Source organism: Gymnogyps californianus, chromosome Z, assembly GCF_018139145.2.
Source record: "Gymnogyps californianus isolate 813 chromosome Z, ASM1813914v2, whole genome shotgun sequence".
Taxonomy (NCBI): domain Eukaryota; kingdom Metazoa; phylum Chordata; class Aves; order Accipitriformes; family Cathartidae; genus Gymnogyps; species Gymnogyps californianus.
This window is the reverse complement of record NC_059500.1, coordinates 30771466-30795615: the sequence shown is the minus strand read 5'-3', so window position 1 is coordinate 30795615 and position 24150 is coordinate 30771466. Positions and strand designations below refer to the sequence as shown.

The window sequence follows — 24150 nt, the reverse complement described above, 5'->3', positions numbered from 1 at the left end:
TTTGGACTTTGTTAAATTACTGGCTGAAACCCAGGAAATAATGTTATCAGACAAGCAATATGACAAGGGCAATCCCTGGGGTCTCTCCTGTGGTGTGGTGGAAGGCAGTTTCCTCAGTCACCTGCAGGAGGCAATGACACATTTGACACTCAAGGTTCTCATTAGCACAGATTTTTGCTTGAAGGTACACCCCATGGCACCATAAAAGGGATGCAGCAGTTGAGAAACCGTAACAATTCAGTTTGTAGACTGAATGAAGATGGAAAAAACAAACCTTCTAAAAGGTTTACTAATGAAAATGTGCTTTCATTTTGATACAAAGGGATTCAAAAGTATTTGGAGCAAATGGAGTGCTTGTAACGTCACTGGTAGGGTACCACATGCACTAAGAGTTTTCTGCAACGAACCTGAAAGATTAGGCCCAGTCTACAGGAGAAAGGTGATTCTTTCACCCCCTGTAGGGCTTTGAAATGAAAAGGTTAAAAAGTTGTAGGCTCGGTGGATGCCCAGCTTGGCTCTCTGTGTCTGGAGGGCTCCTTGTGCATGACACCACCTGAGAACAGCTTTCTGCTCTTACCCACACACCTGGGACCTCCATCCTATCAGGCTTTTCCAGTGTCACCAGTGCTTTCCTTCTGCATCCCTCCAGTGGTTTCTCATCTCATTGCATGCCACCCCCCTTACAGCTTATCCCCTCTTCCGTCCCGCTCACCCTATAGGTTCACGTTCCCACCTCCAGGCAGCAAATGGGTGCTGCTTTCCATGAAACAGTTGTTCAAACAGACGCTTCAAATGTTGCCCCCTGCTTGGAGGGGCTCTCTGTAAGCCATGCATCTTCATTGTACTTGGAACATTCTTTTTTGTGGAAGAACCTACAAAAAATCTTGGCTGTCAACATGAAGAGTTTCTTGATGTTTTCTTGTGTCCCCATCTCTGCGTACCTCTGTTTCTTGCCCTTTACATGCCCTGTGAACTCTTCACATTTTTGGCTTGTGTTCTCCTTGATCTTGGTACACAACAGTATCCCAGCTCTGTTTACAGTGACAGAAATAATAAATACCAGCAAAGAGCCCCTTCTAAGCTGAAGAGCAAGGACCAAGGATAGCACTGCCTTAGCAAAAATGGTTTACATTAGAAAGGCAGCTGCCATGTGTAAACAGGGCTCTTTTTTTGGTCACAAGTTTTCCCTCATGTGACTGTGCATGCACTGTTGCCAAATCTGCTCCCTTAACTGGACAAAAATCTTGGCTTTCTGTTGAAAGTATGATGTTCATCTGGACTGCATATTCTCCTTCACTCTGAGACTGCCTCTTGCGAAGAGAGACACTCTGCTCAGGCTATTGAGCCCTTTTCTCATTCCTACGGATCCATCCCTTTTGCAGGTCTGTGTCTGCACAAATGCATGAGTACGACAGTGACTCCATTAACACAGCAATTGCTTGGAATCTGTTAGCATTTCATTATAAATCTGATTTTTGACAGATTTATAACCAGACTGTAGAAATTAACTGCTGGAGGAAATGTGCCATTTAGTCTCAACATGAACACATTTTATTTTTCTACATGGTTGTATTTTTTCTTACCAGATTTTTTTTAGAGGCTAGAAAAATAACCTTATGCTTGTTTTAATGTACTTCCTTTAAAGTGAAAAAAACTCCAACCTTTTCATAAACATTTAAATACTGTCTGGCACAGTGACATGTTTATTGCATAGTCCTCTCTGATGTTTCTTGAGAACAGGTACTGATTAAATGACAGTTACTGTATCAGCACATTAAAATATAACTTCACTGAAGCAATAACAGCTGAATAAAATAAGGTTAGCAGGTAAATAAAATAAAGTGCCAGAACAAACAGTGCCATTGATAGATGGAAGGTAGTCCTTCCTATTGCAACAAACATACTACTGTTCATTTTTACAAAACTGAGTTGATAGCAGATATTAATTAAGGACAGCATCCCATTCCCTTTGCAATAACCTGAAGTTTTGCCACGGAGCTTTGCCAGTGAGCCCAAAGTGAAGTACTGCACACCTTTTAATGCAGATGGTGGCAGAAGTCGCAGGAGTGAGGGCAGAGGAGGGAGAGCAGGCTCACAGGACTGGTTCTGGGTGTAAGCACTTGCTCCTCTGCACTCGCGACTGGCATCTGCAGCAGTTCGCAGTGGCCCTGGTCAGGGGCGGCAGTAATCACAGGCAGGTTTCACTGCGGACACACTGAGCTGGTGCCCGCTAATGCGGCTACCCTTGACATGTCACGCCATTCTTTGAAGCCTGTTGGAGTCAGTTCCAGCAGGACTACAGCTCACAGTTCAAAAAAAAATTCTTTCAGGCCAGGCAACCTGAAATCTTTCCGTTTTGCCCCACTAGTCCTGTTTTCTAGGCCATTCTTGTTTGCCTTTTTACTGACATAAGTATGTTTTCCCTGAGTACCATTTCATACACACTTATTTTCAAACAGCACTATGAACAGTGACAGTTTCATACCTCCAGGCTGGAAATTAGGGAGGGAAGTGAGAACAGGCTCCCTTACTGCAGAAAGCACTTTCTTTGATAGGAATTTCAAGTGCTTTGACAGTTTGCTATGAAAGGACCCTGCTTACAGAATCCAAAGGATCTTGGTACAGGCAGAGCATCTAATAATGTGTCTCTCCTCCACTCTCCTCTGGAGAGAGAAATTCCAAGCTGGGAAGTGGTAACTTTGTGTTTTTCAGAAAAGATGGGTCCCATGGCTGTGCTGGTGGATAGCAGAGTGGAAATTTCCCTGTGCACCCGCCCGGAGAAGATTTTTCTCCTTGGTCTCAGTGAGCAACTCCAAAACAGGCCAGGAGGCTGGATACTCTAGCAGATCCTGCATAAGAGACCCAGCAGCTCTGTCTAACAGTTTCTCATAACTTTTTCCAAGGGGAACGGTCCATTTCAAATGTAAGGAATAAGTTTTAACATCAAGAAAATAAGTCTTCCTTCTTTTCTATCGGTTGTACCTCAAAATTTGTTTTGAATTGTAAAGCACCTTTAAAAAAAATAAAAAATCCAAAGCCTTGGAAATCTCTGCTGGAATACAAATTTCAAAGTAAACTGACAAATAAATTCAAGCTTTGGTGCATTAGGAAGGAAGCTGTCTTCGATAAGCGTTCTTGTTCTTTACTTCTCTCCCATACCTGCCAGTCTTATTGGGGGTCCTTTCTTGTAATGCTTTCTTATCATAGATATCAACGAGATATTTGGCAACCTGTGAGCAATCCTTTGTGTTTTCTGAGAGAAGTTGCCTTTGCTGTATCTTTGACTCAGAAATGGAGGTATATTTCTGTACTAGTCTATGTTTCAAAGGGTGTCGCAAGAGCTACCGTTAGATGGGAAGAGCCAGTCTCTGCTACTCTGCTTTTCCTCACCACCCAGGGACCTCAGGCTGGTTAAAGAGATTGAGCTGTAATTGCCTCAGGGCCAGCACATCCCTTTAATGCCTCAAGTTTCCAGTGGCTTCTTCTCATGGCCACCCCCATGAAGCAGAAGGCCACTGGGAAAGCAACAGATAGTCTTCTGTGCTTTGGGGATGAGGGCTGGGGGAGGGGTCATGCCCTTAATGACTTTGAAGATGTGCTTCAAAATCAATGAAAGCTTGTTTCATTGTGGAATTAGTAAACTAGTAAATGTTTTTCACTGCAGAGTATGCAATAGGAGACAGATTAATGCATGCGTAGGAATCCTGGACTGGACATTCAGAATTATTCAAGGAAAGGTTGCAGACACGGCTTCCTCTTGCAAACTTATTTAATGTGGGGTATTTCAGTGGGCAAGCTTTGCTTTCAACAAGGCTAAACACTTAAGGCACTGTGCTGAAATCCATTCTACTTCAGAAAAACTTTTTAAAGACACCAAGGAAAAACATGGAAGTGAATGTGACTATAAATTAAGCAGGTACTTGACTGCTGTCTTGAATTTGTGTGGGCTTATATGCTCAGTTTTAAGTACGTTCTTGCTGAAAAGCTTTCCTGAAGTAGGGTTCCTGACAAGGATTATCACGTTGACTTTATATGAAACATCATTTGTAATAGAAAGCTTGCATGCTTCCTTTCATAAGCTGCTGAATAGTCTTTGTTATCCCTGCATCTCTGTGAGTAGATAGCACTAAAGAAGTGAAGAGATTTTGCACTTATCTGCAGAAGTATAATTGGATACTTGGAATTAATAAGGAAAATCCTTCAGAGGAAAGAGGAACAAGAACAGATTTTGACTGACTCTGTTATAATGGGATGGGAGTATTTCAATATTCAATGTGATAAGGAAATAGTTATTTCAGTATCACTACATACCCATCAAGGCGAACTTGATGGTACCATGTGGAACCTGTAATACAATCCTCTGCCACAGTAACTTTCAGGAGCAGTAAGACAGCCCTGCTACCTGAGCTGAGACTAACTGCAGCTAATCAGAGTTAGATTTCTTATTGTTATTTATTTTAGTAATTGAATGTGGGTTACAGCACTGGTGACCCACATGATCAACCCTCACAGAAAGTATCAGACATGGACTGGTGAAGGGAAGAAATCCAGATTTTGCATCCCGAGGCAGGGAAAGTACTGTAAGCACAGCTGTACTTGCTGCCTTAGGGAACTTAATGCCATGCCAAACCTGCAGTTGGATTTGGGCAGCTGGCAGGGCCCTAGGATAGCGTAAGGATTTCTCTCTGGACGCTTCCTTGAAGGAGAGCGATCTGTTTTCATAATCTTCGTAGTCTATGTGTGTTTGTCCTTTCAGTTCTGTCAAGGTTCTTTCTTCCCCTTTTCTTAATTAAAAGTCTTTTTGAGATAAAACCATTGAGTACAGTTGTTTGCTCTATGCAGACATGATGCTGTTTGCATTAGGGTGCTCCCCACCCTGCCTTGCAGAATCAGGATGTTTGAGACTTGAGAAAAGAGCCCAAGTTCTCCGCTTTACTAGCTCAAGTCCAGTCCTCCTGCCAGGAGGGAAGTTTCCAGCTAGGTCCCATCAGTCACCTCTCCAGGCTATAATGCAACTGCAGATGGTGCAATGGCCCCTTTCTCATTGATTAGGCAGGGTCATGACACCAATGGGAAAACCTGACCTGCCCAGTGGTTTGGTGCAGTCAGTTCTCCTGGGGCTGGTATCTATGCCCTGGCATGCAGAAGAAGACGGCTTCTCACCTGTCCAACAGCTGATTTCTCTTCTTTATGCATTGGCTCCCCTAGCTGTGCACTGGAGGAGGAACTGGACTCTCTGGGCAGCTCTTGCTTCATGAAGCTTCACCTCCTCTTTTAAGCCTCCTTTACAGTTTCGAGGGCCTGCTCTGCATCTGCATTGATGGTCCTTCCCCAGCAGCCTGAAGAGACCTTTCAGAGCTCTGTGGAGGAGCTGTGAGATACATGGGAGTGAAGTCCCCTGTGATGGAGCACATCCTACCAAATGTATTAGAGGTTGTTTTGCATGGCCACTGTCCCTGTTAAGAATTTCCAGCCCAATGAGTCATTTACCTTACCTTGCTGCTCAGCAAGCATGGAAAAGAGCAGCATGCAGCCTCTGAAGCAAGGTGAGCCAGGAATCCTTTCCTACAGTTTATTTGGCCATCTAGGCTTTTCCACATGGTGAGATGTTCTCCACCGCAGCAAAAGACTCCACATTGGATAAAAAGTTCACTATATCGTGGCAGTTGCATTCAGCTCCTTATCTGCTGTCTGCTTTAATCTAAGGCCTATAAGTTTTCAAACCCGCCCACCCATTCCTGGCATTTTCAAGGTTGTTTGAGAGTCCCTCAACAGTAAAGGCACTTCCCTATCTGGCTGTCAGTTTAGCATTCCTGGGCTTAGACCTGTTTTTCCCGCACTGGTTCCATCTACACATATTTCCTCTGCACCTCCTTTCTTTTCTTTTTTTTGCTGCCCCTCCCCACCACACACACATTTTTCCTCTTGGGACCCTCTGGCCTGTCACTGCCTTGTATTTTGCCATTCACATCTCCCCTCACCAGGTGGGGAATGTTTTCTAAAGGCCCTTGCAGACCTTTTGCAGGCGCTTATCACATCACCCTAAAGTGAAAGCTGACATCTTTCACGGCAATGGGAAATTATGTGTCGTGTCAAAGCCCAGTTTCAACAACCCATGAGCTGTGTGTGTCTCTGCCCATCTTTCCTCCCATCTCAAAGTTAAATGAAGCAAACAAAAATTGTTCCTGGTCAGGCCATCTTTAGCATGTGTCACCTCTTGACCCTCCGTGGTGAGCCAGATGCTGTGCAGGTCTCGCAGTTGCACGCCTGCCAACTGGGTCAGTCTGTTGGCCTATCGGGGAGGAAGCGATCGGGTGGTGCAGCGAGCTGAAGCGTCTGTCCTTTGTTTTTTCTTTCTCTTTTTTTTTTTTTTTTTTTTTGCTTTCCTTTGCTTTGCTAAGGTTGGATTCGTGAGGGGAAACCGCTGCCGAGTCTGTGTCATAGGGGGAAGAGGGACACGCTGCCTTGGTTCAGCAAGAGTTTATGTGCTCTCAATCTTTCCTGAAGTTTCTATCTTGCAGACCCAGTGATTTCCTGTTTCCTTCTTACTGGCCCTGATCTTCATAGAGATAGTGCCAAAGTGAGAAAGCACTGTCTTAGGGCCAGAGAGTAATTCCACTAACTTGTAAGCACTTAATTCCAGCTGCTGGCAAAACAGTAGTAGGCTCCTTAAATGATCTCCTGTGAAGGTCCCAGGAATCTGTTACACTGTGTATTATTTGTGAAGACAGAGGCTGAAAAAATTTTATAACTGGATTGAACAGCCAGTTTAGCGTATTACATCACCAAAGCAACATGAAAAATTCTGAGCAGCCCCATGAAATAGACCGTAAATGCCTCCTATAGAGATGTGGGATTTTTTTTTTCTCTGAGGTTTATTTGTTGGTGTTGGTAGTTTTTTTAAACCTTTGGTATGGTCAGAGCTACATGGATGCAGTTTCAGCTCTGGAACAATTAAGTATGAAGGACATGAAACACATCCTTCTACACACCTGGTAAAATGGAAATTCTTGTCTGTTCAGAAAGGAGCTAGTTTTTGATTGCTCTCAGGTTTTGGCTTCTGTTCTCCTTGAAGGTACCCATATAGCTTTTGCTGCCCACAGTTATGTTGGAACCAGAAGTTTTCCTCATTCAGTGCAGTACAGAAATGCCAAGGTTTTCTGCAGTCGCGAGTACTTTGCAGGTCGAGCTCATCGGGGAAGTCGGAGTGAGTTAAGAGGCTCAGTACTCAGTGGGAAGAAAATGTAGATGGTTTAACTGAGACATAGAGGAATTAAGTGCTACAGCCAAGGTTACATGGGAAATCAATCTACCCTGCAGATCAGGGCTGGACATCTTTAAACTGCCCATCAGCAAGTCAAGAGGGAATTGGATTGCGCTTTTAAAGAAATGTATGAGCTTCAAGTGAGGGAATGTGAGCTAGTAAAGCTGTCTTTCTTCTGGGGGCACACACTTTGTCACCCCAAACCTCGCTTGTGTGCTCTCTCTCTCCCCCTCCGTCTCTCCCTCTGTCCCTCCTTCAACCCATGCAGGTCCCTTCCTCTTCCGTTGGCATGACCTGCAAGTAGGCTTTGCTCAAGCCTTAGTCTCAGAAAACAGTGATAAGCAGAAGTATCTGTTCTGTTCCTCCCCAGTGATTTACTCTCTTTGTTTACAAAAGGAGACTGGAAAGGTCTCCACCTGCAGTCCAATAAGGTGGCATATTTACATCTCGTAAGAGGCCTTCCAGTGAGAATGGCAAACCTTCCTTTGTGCTGCAGCTGCTGCTTGACTTTGTCTCCATTGAGTCATAAGCATCTCACTAGTCACCTTGCACAACTTTGAGCGTGTCCTCTGATTTTACACCAGCTTTGCAGAAACTCAATTCAAAGAGGCATGGATACTATTCTGTTTAGGTTGCAAAGCCCTTCCCTCTCAGTCTGTACTCAGACATCCTTTAGGGCTCCTCTCAGCAGACTGCCTCACCTGTGCAGGGCCTGGGAGTCTTGCTGCTGTAGCCACTGAATGAACTTCAGAGGGTTTTGCAGAAAGCGGGAGAGAGAAAGAGAATGTATTCTTCTGTTTCAGGACAAAAAAGGGTCAGAGATTCCCCAGGTAAGCTCAGAATTACATGAAGATGTGTCTGCTTGACATGAAATCATTCCTAAGGTAGTTTTACAGCAGTAATTCATGTTTTAGAGAGTAGTTTTCGAAAGATGCAATAGATCCTATTTTTCTTCTTGTTAATGGCTTTAGGCAGTTCCTGTAGATGGGAGCAGATCTCATTGTTTTTCAGTGCCATGTGAATGTTTGCGTTAGTGGGGACTTTGTTCATACTGCCTGCAGTTGCTTTTTTAAGTGTGGTGTTTCTGCATTCAAGGAAGGCAAAAAAAAAAAAGGTAGAGTATGCAGTGTTTTCAGATGTTATCTCATGAATGGTATTTTCAAATTTCATTACAGCATGTAATTTAGTCCTTTCAGTAAGCTAGGGGTTTGGAATAGGACTCTAGAACAAACCATCTTTTCTATCTTGTGCTTGTATAGCTGAAGAAAACATTACAGAAAAGAAAGGAGGTACAAATTTTGACTAGGTGAATAAAGAACAACGCACAGATACGTGGTCTACAGCTGTGCTTTACCTCACCACTACCGGTCATTCCCACTATACATCCTCCAAGCCCACGTCTGCTAGACATGCATGGAAAGGCAGTGTTTTGGGGCTAGTTACAGACTGTATGAAATGGGGTCTGATGAACACCTGCTCCCAAACACCACATTTCTTCCGTTATGTGGCTTTAAGTGAAACCCAAAACCATAGTTAGTGTTTCTTGTATTTAATTTGCAAAATAGACTTGCAGTGCATACACTGAATACTGGCCATATGCCATAAAAAATATGCATCCTTTGCAAAGAAAAATTAATATCAGAATTAACTCACTGGAGACTTTTTTCCTCCCCTCACCCCATGGAGTTACAAAGCTCAGGCAGATTGGGACTACAGTGCCAGTGGATCAGTAGTGCAGAGAAAACTCTCACGCAAGATTTGTACGACAATTTTGAATATGCGATGCCAAAAACGTGGGTAGAGGCACTCCTCACAAATATGTGTAAAGCCTTTATATCACGAGATTTCTCTGAGAGCTGCAGATTATTCCCATCTCTAGTAATCGGTTCAGAGCAATTGCTGCTATCCAAAGCTCACTTAGATCACCTGGGAAATAACTGTTACTTTGAAACTCCACGGTGATCTGCTTTTGATTGAGCTGCTGCTTAAAGAAAAAGCAGTAAGCAAGACGATGAAAACAATTATAGATAGCTACAAGCCCACTTGCTACTATATCTACCTTCATAATTCAATTTAAAACTTTCCATTAGCCAGCAGGGTAGCAAAATATTTTTTTGTCAGAAACACCGCAGACATTATTGGGTTTTTTCCCTTCCAAATTAATGCATTAGCTTTCTGAGCTCGAGGACATCCTCAGAGTGCTTGTCTCACTTGCAAGTTGAAGTCTTTTAATAAGGTAAAAGGACACAATGGTGGATAGGGATCAGCAGGGATAAGCTTAATAGTGAGTTTACCTGTTAAGACTCACAAAGGCTTCAAAATGCGCATTACTATATAGATGGGATTTACCCACATTTGTCACATCTTAGGTCTTGGTATGCCGTAGCCTCTCATGTCAGGCATCTTCTTTGGGCTAATAATCCAGGCTCCTGTCAATCCAGTGAAGAAGGAAATGCTCTTCCACAACGCAAATCTCCCTATCCTAAGATTCATGTCAAGGATGGTGGTCAAGCCACTGACATCAAGAGTAGACGACCCTTCACCACTGAGCTGATGGCAATCTGTTGGCCAGCCTTTTGTCAACATTGGGTGCAAAGTCCTGTTTCAACTGGTGCTAGCTGAAAGAGTGTCAGACTACTCTTAAAACATGACCCCTTTTCCTGCCTCTAGACAAGGCATAAATTTATGCTGGTCTGAGAGGTTATAAATCATGCTTTGAGGGGCCAGGAGAAAGGAATGTGTTATTACGAGGAATTAGTACTCCATGTTTGCATTTCATTAGCACTTAGAGGCCCCAGTCAAGATCAGGATCTGGGGAGATGTACACAATGGGTGGGTGCAACAGTGAGAAGCAGGAGGGAGCTTGAGTTTTGGAAGAGGTCACAGAAGGGCTTTTCCTGGCCCCTTGGAGGAGGGCACCCCATGCAAGAAAGGCGTCATGGAAGAAAGAGAAAGAAGCTGGCATGCTGGCGATTAATGGCAAAGCAAGGAAGGGGTATGAGAGATGTTAGCTGTACAGGCAGATGGGATTTTGGTGGAGTAAAAGGGGGGGACTTCAATATCGCAGTCACTGTCTCACGTCTCATTGACAAGATAGCTAAAGCCACTCTGAAAATGGTGCCAGCCAAGGTGGCCCATTCTCCCAAGTGCTGAGTGCTAAAAATGCAGTTTTACTTGGAAGGTAATGGGAAATACATGAAAATCAAATGTGACAGGGACTACTTCATCCTTATTCTCAGAAAGAACTCCTCGAAATGTGTAAGTGGTATTTGTTGATAGCCAATCTGCTAAAAGTATGTTTTCTTTGGATTCAAAGTGTGCAGCAAATGGTAGAACGTCATGCATCGCCTACTATAAACATGCCCCTTGGGTGCCTTCATGTTAGAAAAGGCTTTGAATATCAGATAACTTTTGTGTAGGTGCTTGCAGCTTTCTAGTCAACTCTAGTGAAATCAGTCAGTAGATAAAAGCATTGTTCCACCTCAGGGTAGAAGCTATCTTTCAGAAACAAAAATATGGGGATTTGTTCAGCACTGTAACAAAATTTCTTACTTCTGTATGTCTGGAGATGGCTAAACAAAAACCATGCAGGAATCTTCCCCACTTTTTACAGATGACAGATAGTCACTTCAGTTAGTTTTAGCCGTTTAAAAATTAGGGACGTATTCTCAAGAGTTCAAGCTTGCTCTGCAGTCAATGTAGAAGAACAGACACCGTCAGAGGGGCTGTTTATCCCACCCATTGTCAGGATAAGTTGAGCTGCTTTCTGTGAGCAGTGGAGAGTGCCTTACAACTAAACGATTGTTTTAGGCAGATAAAATCAAGTGAAATGAATAACCTGAATGCCTTGCCAGAGGTCACATAGGCCATCAGTGGCCTGGTTCCTGAGCTGGGTACTGACTGGTGTCCAGGCTTCAAGCATGCCTACCCTGTTTTGACAGAACTTAGAGCAAAACTTATCCAAACTAGGGGGCAACCAGAGATTGTAGTTTGGGTCTGCAGCTGCAGCCTAACAGGTTTAACTCAGCTCACAGAGGTGCTTTTGCAGGCACAGAGCAGCGTGAGGAGCTGAGGATATAATATGGCCTCCCAATCATCCCTGTTGCTGTTAGCTAGTTTAGGGCAACCTCAGGTAGATTCACCTTACACTAGTAGTTACCAGCAATGACTGCACTGTGGACTCTACTGTCTCTCCTACAGTACTGCTCCCTTTGTTCAGGGCACTATAATTTCCTTGGCAGACACTGCATGGGCAAATCCTAAAGCTGGGATTTCTCAGCCGAGGCGTTCAGTCCCAAGGGATTGAATCAGCACAGGGCCTCAGGTTAAGCTCCACTGAAAAACACCTACTTCAAGGCAATGCCAGAAAGAAACTTCATCCAGAGCCTCATTTTATTGGGCACTATATCAGCAGTCTGTAATGACTCTTAAATCCCAAAATCACTTGAATGCAATTAACGCAATATAAGTAACTGCACATAAATTACACATTTTTAATGAAATACACGAGTGTTGCAGAAATTTAAGGTCACTTGATAGACAGGGCTAGTGAAATCCTCCCTTCCTCCCAGGCTGGGTGTGGCATAGCGTATCTCTGAGGTATGCATTTAAACTCCACTCCCTGTGTCAATCAACAAAATACAGGGTCAGGTAATTAGTGCTTGTGGTAGCAGCAGATAGAGAGCTGAGAGGACTTGCCAGATCCTCCCTGGCCTTACTTCTTCCCTCACATACAAGTACACTTACCAGTCAGGAAGAAAAACTAAGCCATTCTGATCCATATTTTCGCTCTTGTCTTTTCCAGCCACTTCCACATCTACAACTGGGACAAGTCATCTCACGAAATGTGACATAAAGCAGAAAGCCTTCTGTGTAAATGGGGGAGAGTGTTACATGGTTAAAGACCTCCCAAACCCCCCAAGATACCTGTGCAGGTAAGAAACCTTATTTGCTTACTTTAGTGGAGCCACCAGGTTCCAGAAATGCTTTTCTCTTTAAAGGAACACCTGAATGGTTTCTTCTCCTGTACTTAGTTATTTCTTCATTTTGAAGTATGTGGAGTGTATGTGAAAATAACCTACCAAGAATGACCTCTGTGTTCTATGTATGAGGCATAAGAGAGGCTAACCGGGAAATCTTCGCACGTGATACTGGCACAGCAAGCCCCATTGATGTTTACATGGCATGAAGTAACACAACTTGAGCCTTATGTTAGAAATAATGAAACAGATACTATAAACGAAATACTCTGCAAATAGCACAAAAAAGGTGTGTGGATAACTGCATTGGATAAGTATCCTTTATACAGGACAAACTGGTTATTTTTATTGTCTGCTGTAGTAACTGAACACTTTCTGATGAGACTGGATTTACAACTGGAGTTTTTGCTGTTGTGTTTAATTGCATAAAAAACAATGAATGTCATGGTAATTGGTGGAGGTTACTATTTCGTGTGAGGATCTTGATTCAGGAAGTCATATGAGTTTAGTTTTAAGGGTGTGCTTGTGCGCCTTTCTCAAGTCCTGGCCTGTGCTATATTGGGCTGTTGCAATAGTCCATTAAGTTGGAGAACATCCATGAAAAGCTACAGCACTGGAGTTCACCTCCTGCCTGGTAGCGCATCATGTAGCATTTACCTCTGGAGCTGAACTAGTCGTAGTAAGTTACAGCTTCTCTCTGGCTTGAGAGGGAACTCAGCATTTAAACCTCGGGAAACATCCTTGGGACCTAGCAGGACTGAGCGGAAAGAGGGCACTTTTGTGAGGATATTGCTGTTTTTCAGACAGACAAGAGATAGTCGTCAGTAAAGACTGTCATCTGCTGTAACTGCATAGATTTTCAGTCTTCTAGGACTAAAAATCAAATGACACTAATTGTAAAGATGACTCTGGTGGGTGAGTTAGGTGAAGGTCTATGATGCTTTCATTAGGCTGGGAAGGCATTGACTGCTTGTCTCTGTTGTTAATTAAAAAAAACCAAGCCACCCAAAAAAACCCACAAACACCGAACCCCACAATGTTCCGCTTTACTTTTGAGTTTTCTTTTTTTGTAGAAGGGTGTTACCTGCACTTTATGAGCTTTGTTTTGCTTTGGTTTTTCACAGATTGCTCTGTTGCTGAAAGTGATGAATATTTCATTGATTTTAGAATCATTTGTAGCTAAAGTGAATATGGAAAAGTTACTGGCTCTGGTGGGTTGGATTCTTTTTTGAGAGAGAGAGAGAGAAAGATTTGTGTTAAATTTACATGATCATTATAAGCCAGCAGTACAAGATGAGTAGTTTGCTATGACTCTCCAGGGCATGTACAAGAGCCTACCTGCCTGTTTCAGCTTCCTATCCAAACACTGCTCAGAAAACTCCAGGGCAGCAGAGCTGAGCATCTATTAGCAAACTTGCTAATAATTAGCATTGTCTTGACAGTTTCAGAGGTATCCCATTTTCACTGGTACAGGGACTTATTTTTTTGTAATTCAGAGATCTGACTATGTTTGTTCTTTGATGTTATAGATTGGCTAATTTTTTAATTAAATGTCTTGGAGACACTTGAATGAAGTGGGGATTTTTTTCCCTCTTGTAGACAAGAAATAACCTTTAATTCTGGGGCTGGAGTTGAAAAAAAGGGCAATTCCCAAATTTGGCAGATGTGCGTCTCTCTGGGTGGCCCAAGACCTATTTGGAAAAAGCATCAGAGCTGTAAAATCAAAGAGGGTGAATCTTATTTACAGTAAGGCAGTGGAAAGGATTCTTATCCTGAGGACAGTCAGGGTCACCGCTATTTTGCAGGGCCTTTTGCTATGCTGTCTAATACTTGCCAGAACTGAAACTTTATGTTGTGTAGCAAAACAGGACGCAATACAGCCATGTAAGAAATAAAAGTGTGAGTACTTGAAAGTGGGTGTACTGGGAAACTGAAGAGACAAAATACGGTTCTCTTCTTAGTTCATTAAAAATACAGATGTCTACTTTTAATTCTAGTATTCCAGTGTTAATTAAAATAAGTACCTATCCAGTACACATTGCCTTCATTGTTCTGAGAAAATAAATCTTCCCCCAGAACATGCCTGTGGAAACAGAATGCTTGAAATATGGTACTTGCTCTTCATATTTCTGCCTCAGTAGCAAGTTCACATTTTTCCATATGGTCCATCTGTTGAGAGCAAAAACAAAATTTCTAAAGCATGAGCCATATCATTCTAAATTGGTTTTATCCCTAACGAAAAAAACATGACTCAGATTCACAACAACCATGGAATTTTCCAAGTGATATCTCTGGTTTTGTAAACCCCCTGTTCTATTAAAAAAAAGGAGCTACTAAATCCATCTTCTGTTAAAATCTAGCTGTGTATTAAAAAAAAAAAATGTGTTTTGTAAAATACATAGTATAATGATCCAGACTGGCTCAGATCTTGCTCTCACAGATACTGGTGTGAACTTCGAGAAAATTCCCTGCTTTCAAGAGGTAACCATGTGAAATACTCAAGAAATGTATGAAGACTTAGTAATGCATTGTACAGCTACATCTATAGTAGCATCTATGTTCCCTACGAGTATTTTAATTATGGCCCCAGACTGAACAAAACAATCTCAAAATATGAAAGATGAAAAAGGAAGCTTTGAGACTACTTAAATAAATGAGTGTATAAAATTTTCAGAAGTTTCATAGGAACATGAGTCACATTTTGAAAACATCGTAGACTTTGGAAGCCTGGACGTTACTGGCTTCCTATGAGACTGAGGTTCCCAAGTCATTTCTGTTCAGTTGCAAATGTGTCCCCACGTTCACTGAAGACAAAAAATCAGATATCTTCTTCAATAAATACAAAATTAAGACCAGAATTCCTAGCATTTGCTTCTTACTTGAAGAAAAATCTATATAATACCTGTTACACTTTTAGAGTGTTCTTTTGAAGTATCCTAACATGAAGGCCTCGCTGGTCTGACTAATTGATTCCTTACTCTCAGACATCATCTTCTCTAGTGCTTTTGTTGTTACTGAAGACATGAATTTACATCCGAATTTCACTGGATGACAATAGTGCTTCTCTCTAACAGAAGGATGCTGCTTCTTTTCTTAACAGCAAAAGAGTGAATTACGTACTTTTTAATGTTATAGCCATTTTCTAGATCCGTCTTCATGTAAAGGCCTTGGTGGAATAGAAATTGACAGAAGGTTCTTGAAAACAGCGAAAAGAGAAAACTTGTTTCCATGATGCCAGCAAAAGTTTCAGAGATATTCATTCAACAGGCAGGATAGAAATACTAGTTCTGACTCAGGCTATGAAATGGACTACTAAATATCAAGTGTACTGTACTTGCCATGAAAATAAACATTCTCCCACAATGCATTTGCTTATAGGCAGTGCATGAAATGGAAATGTGAGGTCCTCATCCCTTCAGCCATTCCTCTTTGGCCGAGAAACAGTTTGATGATATGCGTTTGATGCTCTGAGAAGTGCATTCTGAACACATGCAAATACTGCTCTTTGCAACTACTGTGTGTAGAGGAAAAAAGCAAATATTTTAGTATATGTGGCTCTCGCAGCACAAATGTCTACTTGTTGCCCCAAGTTGCTTGTCTTCAACTTTTGCTAGTGTCATAAAAGAAAATGGATATATGGATAATGAACTAGAAAAGAAAGACACAACAAGAAATAACGTCTGGCAACTTTGAGTAGGACAAGGTGTTTTGAAAACGACACCATCACAAGGCGTTTGTAAAAGCACGATCTACAGTAAACAACCTGCCAAACAGCACTGGAAATGGTGCTGCACTGCATATCTGAGCAATAAAATGCCTTTAGCATTCACACATAATCATAAGCGGACAGGCTCATCTCGGCTCTTGTCTCAGCTGGCCCACCCTGGACCCCTTTTCAGCAGCAGGTGCTGCAGTCCGTTTGCTGACAATGGTTTCAGAGTGAGTATAAACACACCTGAACTGTTTTCAGCGCCATCTCAACAGGGCTGACCCTCCTCGGTCTGGAAGCGATTTCAGCACTGTCTACACCAGTGCTTGAGTTGTTTTCATCACCTCCACAGCTGCACCAATATCTGAAAACAAGCACAGACAGAGCAAGCAACTACCACCAGCCAGTGGCAGGAGCAAAGCCTGAGGCTTTTAATCAGCAGCATGTTCATTGGGATTGTGTAGGGTTGAGCCTGACGAACAAGATGTAGAGGACCCTGTGAAATGAAAGCCAATGCAGGTGTGAATGCCAGCTTTCCAGGGACAGGTATTTAACAAGATTACCATAGTGCAAAATAAAACTGAAATCATGGGGGTAAAACATTTTTATTCTCGTTCAGTAACACAGATCAAAATGCCTTCTATCAAAGACGCAAAAAGTCTTTTATCATGCCCAGCAGTATCACCTTTTCATGACAAAGTTATCCTTGTTGCATTTTTCTCAGCTGAATATATCTGTGGATACTGGGATCTCTCCACACTGGGTACTTATCAAAAGATGTGACCTTGGCTCTGAAGAACGTAAATTCCCTTCCTTAATAAAGAAATACATCATTACAGCAAATCAGCTCCAAAAAATCATCTGCAGATCCTCAAAATATACCTTTATTATACAAAAAAACATTCCTGTGTGGTTTATTTGAACAAGATACTAGTGTTTATGCCTGACACTGGTCCTCTGCCAACGTGATTTTCTGGAAGTCCCACTTGTAGAAGGGCAGCATCCCTGACCCTTAGAGGTAGAGGCAATTGTGGAAGAGTGGCATTTAAAAAATCAGGACAGCTTTCAATGCACATGAAACTCGGATGGATAAAAGAGGTGGAGGATTGTTCTGAACAACATCCATTTGCAAATAAGAAGGCTCTTCGGCCCCTGGCGAGCTAAGTGATAAAGCAGTTTGAAAAGGAGGCTAGCACCAGATCAGCAGCAGGAGAAAAAGAGGGGGTGATTCTTGCACCATGGCAAACTTAGGGAAAGCATCAGAAAGACAGGCAACGCAAGTGAGGTGTATTCACGGAAGCGGATATTGGGTAATTTCAGGTTACACGCTGAGTAAGAGCGGATAGAAGAAGCAGGAGGAAAGAAGACTGAAATCTGTAGAAGTTTAGTGTGGTGGACAGTCATTCACACTTATGTCTGAATCACAGGAGCCTGCACTGGTATGCTGATATTTTGGGAGCCTGAGCTTTGCCCAAAAATGGAGAACAAAGGTGAAGGAAGAATTGACAGTCAGCAGCAGTAGAAAAGACAAGCAAAGCACAGAAGAGAAATTCTTCACTGTGACCAAGGGGAAAGCTGCACTGAAGCTTTCCGCAGAAGAGCTTATGAACTGAAAGGGTGGACAGCTGCGGGGCTTCAAATTTTGAGAGCACCTCTGCCCTCTCATCTTATTTATTGACTGGACTGACTATTTTTCCATTTGTCAGCCATGTTGAATATACTTACTGCCTTTGGGTTTGAGTTTGTCTTCTCACTTTTTGGAATTTTTTTGGCTTTTCTGTGATTGCTGTTTTAACTATTCCCCTTCAAAGGATATTACTGGAAGACAGAACATGCCATTACACAAATAGGGAAATCATGGTATTTTCGTAGATTTTATGTGACTGGTGAAAGCAACAGTGTAAATTACTGTTATACACTGCATTGCAAATTTTAAAAAACTCAATCTAGTCCCTTCATGAGGTGGAATAAGCAATGAGCTGATATACATTTTTGCTAGCCCTGATTCTTCTTTCTCTTTCAAAACAGACAAGCAAAAAGACTTCCTAGATTTTTTATCTGGTGGATTTTTGCTGTAAATTTTGCAAAGTGTTATCTTCTGGAAAGGTTACACTTTCTTGCCCCTTTTCTGATCATTTTTCACTAACACCTAACCAGGAGGTCACTTAATGCACTCCCATCTCCATAGGCCAGCAGATGTCAGTCTGTTAGTGCAGTGGTTTTGGTGTACTATTGCTTATCACGTTTTTGCCCTTTAGGTGCCAACCTGGATTCACTGGAGCAAGATGTACTGAAACTCTGCCCATGAAAATCCAAAACCAAGAAAGTATGTTAAAATAATCTGAATTTTGCTTTCTTCCCCAACTACAGCAACAAAATCAATAGTACTTGGTGTTTTCACAGTTCAGCTGGAACCGGCCTCTTTACACACTAATTTATGACCTGATTCTCTAAAGTAAAATCTGTACCCCATGGCATTATTGACCTCCAAAATGTTTCTCACTTGTGTGATTTTTGGTCTTTCCATCCGTTCGCAGATGCATTTGTATTGCACACACTGGCAGCTTTCTTGTTTGAGAGACTGCTGTAAAGTGCAACCCTAAAAGAACAAACTCAGAGAGATGAGTGATGTACAGATCTTGTGTCCTCGCTGCCTTGTGGAAAGTGCATCCTAAAAGCAATTTGGGAATTTGGAATGGTGAATTTCTGTCTCATATCTCGAAACACACTCTGATCTGGATTGGTTTGGTTTTGGCTGGTTTTTCAGGGGGAGGATTTCTTTTCATTTCCACAGAGCAAATGAGTTGCTCTCCACATCTTGAGCCATTTGACACGCTAAACCGAGATTCAGTTTCTGAAAGTGAACTCACCAAGTCGTATCAGTTCACACTGAAGGAGCTTCTTTCTTAGCATATATTCACCTCTTCTCTTTCTCTGTTTTTTCTCTACCATTTTTTTTGTTTGTTTTTCCTCTCAGGTGCCCAAATGAATTTACTGGTGATCGCTGCCAAAACTACGTAATGGCCAGCTTCTACAGTACGTCCACTACCTTTCTGTCTGTGCCGCAGTAGAAGCATGCTCAGTCGGTGCTGCTTTCTTGTCGCTGCATCTTTCCTCCAATTTTTTTTTTTAATCTGTAACTAGATTTGTTGCCTAAGGCCTAATATTGATTGTCTCTGCCTGTTGCATGAAAATGATAACAAAAAGCAATTGCAATACTCTCCTGGATTGTTTGGCATCGAGGTTATGGGGAAATGCAAGACTTAGGAACGCTGTGAAATTAACACTGAATGGTGTGATATGGACTCCCCACTGACATCAAGCAGTAAATGTGCAAAAATGACATTTTGAAAGTCTCATGTTTTATTTGCCACAAAAAGCTTATGAGTCTCTATACAGGGCAGCACTCCCCCAACAAAGGGACAGGTAGCTAATCCTCTACTTGCATGTGAGTTTTGTATTCGCACCTACAAGTTAAAGGTAATTGACATGCTTACATCATTTCTAATGAGCACATGCCAAACAGGATCAAAGTGTTCTTCCTCCTCGTCCAAGTTTCAGGGGAAAGAGCACAGAAAGAAAAAGAAAAGGGGGAGAGACGGCATAAACAATGGGATCTGACATATTTATTTGTGGGTAACAGGTGCAAGAGATCAAGTATTTCAGAGCCAGATTAATTGGCCAAAGAAATGTACCAGACAGACAGACAGACACATACACACACAGAGAGGACTCTGTCTGTGTCAGACTGCTGGTAGAATCAGCACTGCAGTCACATATCTCATAAGCTTTCCCATGGAGGGATGGGTTAATTATTACTACTTGTCAGGGAGGAAACAGAAAGCACACTGAATATTTATTTTCTCTCATTGGCTATAGCAAAGTCAAAGGTAACATATAAGAAAATTGCTTAGATCTTTCATTTTAATGCATGTATACTATTCATAATTAATTGTTGCTGGCATCAGAATGTACTATGATCTAAGAGCAGTATTATAGGAACTATTTTTTTTGATGGATTACTTGCCAGCACAGGAAGATTTCAGAGACTATAGGCTAGCTTAATTTAATTTCCATTAGTATATAGGACAAAAAGCTGTTAGCATGTGCTGGACATTTTGGAGCCTGAAGAGATGCATAGGTTTTCTCTTATACTGATGGATGAAAAATGTCCATACATAATTCATACTGCCCATCATGGAAGCTACCCATGTAAATCCCAAGGGTGCTGACTGGAGACCAGACCTTCCAGCATTCAAGTGTGTTTTTTATGCCCTGTTTTAAAAGCTTTATTGGTGTGAGTTATTTTTTAAATGCCTCTGGTAACTATGGATTTGAAAATTTTTATGCTGTTACAGTGTTTAAGATTATGAAATGTTAGATTTAAATGGCCTTTTCTGTGTATTCTGGTGAAAAGTGCAGTTAAGGTTTTCTGATCTTAGAAGAATCATTTAAAAGGAGGTGGTGTAAAAATATAAGATCCGTTGTTTGCTGCTGAATTTACCCTGAAAACTATGGAAGAATTGTATGTTGATCATAAATTCATTTTCCTACTCAGGGGGGGCGAAAAAAAAAAGAGGTTTAGGAGGGTTTTTCTTCATTAGTTTTTCAGTTTCCTAACTCTGGTTGGGATTTCTAAAGGGATCTTTGAGCAGTAGACACCAGGCTGAGATTTTCTGAAGTTGCCTCCATGGAAAAGGCATGGATGCCCTTGCCTTGCTGCAAGAGTTATGCTCAGCTGTAAGTACTTAAGCTGGTCCAGCCCTCCTCTCCTTGAAATGGACTGGCAGGAGAGCACACCACTACCTACCTCAGGCTACTCTGAGAGCCCCAGGCAATGGCTATGAGACTCTGGCACTTCTGCCTACCCTGCATCTGCAGTATAACGTCAGGTTTCTTAAACTGCTACAAATCTTAAAATGACACTTTTGGAAAGTGTCCAGTGAGGGTACATTTATATTTAACCAAAAAAATCAATGAAGAAGCATTTATAAGACTTTTTATTATTACACCCAACACAGATCAGAGCATACAATTAAAAAGGGGACTTGGAATTAGAGTTATCTTCAGGCAAATGTTGCATTTGGGGCTTAAAGCCAAGCTCATATTTTGCACCAAATGTTGCGGGTGATTAACTCAGCTCTGTAGATGCAGCTTTTGAAAAGTACAGAGCAAATCAGGATGTTAAACAGCATAAGTGCCAGTAGGAAACAAAAGTGTACATGTGGACTATACACTGCTATCTAATTTTACTTGCTTTCAGAAGGGTTTTTCTTCATTTGGAAAGAAAGGGTCAATGGGGTTCCATGCCAAGTGTGCATACTGATGAGCTGTTACTATCTTAAGGCTCTGTATTTGGCTGTTGAGAAAAAGTTACCTTCAGAAAACTGCCCTAGAGTTGGTATTTGTAAGAGTCCTGAAGTTACGAGCTTTGCTGAGGGCCTTTTGCAAGATCAAAATAAGGCCGATGCCGAGCATTCTGGAAATCCCTTGTCCCAACAGAGTACAAGGCTAACTGGCTTATCTTGGCAGTGGTTTGGTTAGCCCTGGAGGATTCAGTTATCATGGGGCACTAGAAATAAGTTGAAAAGGGACAGAAGAAATTAGGTGGCTCTTCATTTTAAGAAAAGTTCTTCCATAGAAATGTCTTTCCTTTCTGTCAGTGGAGATGCGAGCATAACTGGGAATGGATGTGAGGGAGACTACTGGAAAGCACATGTTTATGCTGACTGTCCCTTGGCTTCCAGCTTTGCAAACACACCAAACCATAGGACCACCCATTGTGTCTGAGAGGTGGTGGCTGTTAGATTCCCCACTGCCACAGTTACCTCCAGCACTGCAGCTACGCAGTTTTCCCCCTTCAACTGATGCTTACCGCCACTGCAGACCAAGGGAAACTAAAGAACAAACTGTGCTGGTTTTGCTCGTCTCTGGAGTCTGGCTGGCAGAGCCTGTAATGTCCTTTCCTTGAGGACAGCATTCACAGCTGCTACCAGGTGTTTTCCCCAATACCCTGGCTTTTTGTTGGTCCATAGGACACCAGAAGGTGGTCTACAAAAGTGTTGTAAAAATACATCTGTTCCATGCAGATATATTTGCTGTATTTGAATGTTCACACATTCACTCCCTTGAAGGCAAGGAAGCAAGGCAAATGGAGGAAAATAAAAGTAATGAATTAACATTAGAAATTTTGGCTAATTTTTATGTAGCTATGCATGAGAACTCTTATAGCAACACTGTGCAGAATGATCCTTGGGATAAGAAACACTGGCGGAGCCTTGGATTAGTAGAAGGCTGAGGAAACTTCTCTAGAGCATAATCACAGGTAAACTCTTTGTCCTCCCAAATGCCCCAGATGGGCCAAGGACCCCACCCAAAGGGCCAGTTGACTTGCTTACTTCGCTAGTTAACAGTTATAAACGTATTGTGAATATAGAACAACTTGTGGGGCATGCTGTGAGCTGTCTCGGGCATGAATTGGATGTGGTACCTGCCTTCCTGAAGGCAAGTATTTCAGCATGGGACACCAGTTTAAACTGTGTCCATTTCAGCTCTGCCATGCATGGTGAGCAAGAGGGACAGTATCAAGAGGGGTGGAGGGAAATTTCTGTTTAGATGACAGCTCCTGCCTCATATTGTCAGGATGAGCCTGGCTGAGAAATTAAAGGGGGCAAGAGTTGAGTAAAGCTATGATATTCTAAAGGGATGACCAAAACTGCTGTTACTCTGTAATGGCCTCGATTTTTCAGTCTTTCCACATAAACTACAGATCTTCAAAAGTCCATTTTTCAGCAATTCTACTAGCTCAGTATTTCCCAATTTCTAGATATTTCTCAAGTAGTCACATTTGTAAGAAAGTACTAGACAATCTTACTTGAAATTTTCAGTTTCTGAAGCCTTTCGGCACCCTAAATTGTACTTTTTATGTGCTGAGACCAAGACTCCTAAATGATACAAACAGATTTGAAAAATGTCATTGTCCATCTTCTGCTCAAGGTTAAAGACAGTTTTTCATTATAAACTGCTCAGTTAATGCTCATTAAATGCTAAAATTGCTATGATAGAATACTCTAATTAAGAAAGGACATTTTCTATACTTTTGAGACTCGAATCAGTTGTAGGATAACACTTTTACAGGAGCCATAGAACTTAATATCCTAAGTTCAAAATTGATTTTGCAGCCTGAGTATCACTGAAATGAACGAAGATTTAGGATCCAAAGTGGATCCTAAGGCTCACAAAGAGACACAGCATCCTAGCCCCTCAAGCAGAATTGTCCAACATGTAGGGGTTCTGCTCTGTGATAGTTTGGGGGATTTTAGTTTGTTTTCTATTCAAATTACATGAAAAAGAAACATTTTTTTCCAGAATTTCTCATTACCCACAGAACACATTTAATAAGAAAACTAAACAATGACTTAAGAAATGTGGCACCTTAATGCTTCAGAGGTGAAATTGGTCTCCCTGGACCTCTCTGCTGCTGGATGCAGTTGATCCAAATGGGTCCTTCCCTTGTCAGGTGCAAGGTCTCCACACAAACATGCAACTGTGCTCACCCCTCACTGGGCAGCACCATGTCCCCAGGCTACCCACCCACCTAACTCTATCAGGTAGCCACCCCAAATCTTGGGTGCCCAGCAGCTGTGGCACACCACTTATGAACACAGTATGCAGTCCTGGAGGACCTGTTCCAGCATTTCCAGGCATCATACTCTTGTTCTGTAGACCCTGGACCCCAGCATGCTACAACATATCCAATGAGTTGTAGTTGTAAGTCACTTTTGGAAAAAAAACCTGCTTCCCAAGCATTTTTTCTTCCAATACTGCCCCCACAAATATCACATCCAGAATGAAAACTGAGTTGTTAAAAATAATTAATTGTATTTCTTCTTAGAGCACCTGGACAAATATTCAATAGAAACCACATTGCATGTAAAAAGTATGCAACAATATTGGGTTAAATAGGAAAGGATCAAACATAATGACCTGTTCATAAAATGAGAAGTGCTGGGATATTCTGCTTTCTTATAATCAGGTCTAGGGAATGTAGCTAGGAATACCAAAGATAAATAAGAGCTACATGACATCTAGGTTTGAATAAGCAATGCATGTTTCTTTAGCATGTTCTCTTGTTAGGGCTTTCAGCCAGAATACATTCCCATTTTAATGGAATACCAACTTCCCATTGAATTATTTGA

The 24150-nt window shown here is 41.9% G+C and overlaps 1 protein-coding gene across 3 annotated transcripts in view; it reads left to right on the top strand.

Annotated features, from left to right (window-relative positions):
* NRG1 (neuregulin 1) overlaps positions 1 to 24150 on the top strand; it is a 101598-nt gene that overhangs the window by 61033 nt on the left and 16415 nt on the right. For 2 of the 3 annotated variants that reach the window (XM_050913189.1, XM_050913188.1), the window contains exons 2-3: positions 12069 to 12198; positions 18930 to 18988. In XM_050913189.1, the coding sequence (XP_050769146.1) occupies positions 12069 to 12198; positions 18930 to 18988 (189 nt within the window). Of the gene's footprint in view, positions 1 to 12068; positions 12199 to 18210; positions 18279 to 18929; positions 18989 to 24150 lie in introns of all 3 variants that reach the window. The other variant, XM_050913187.1, reaches the window with a different exon arrangement.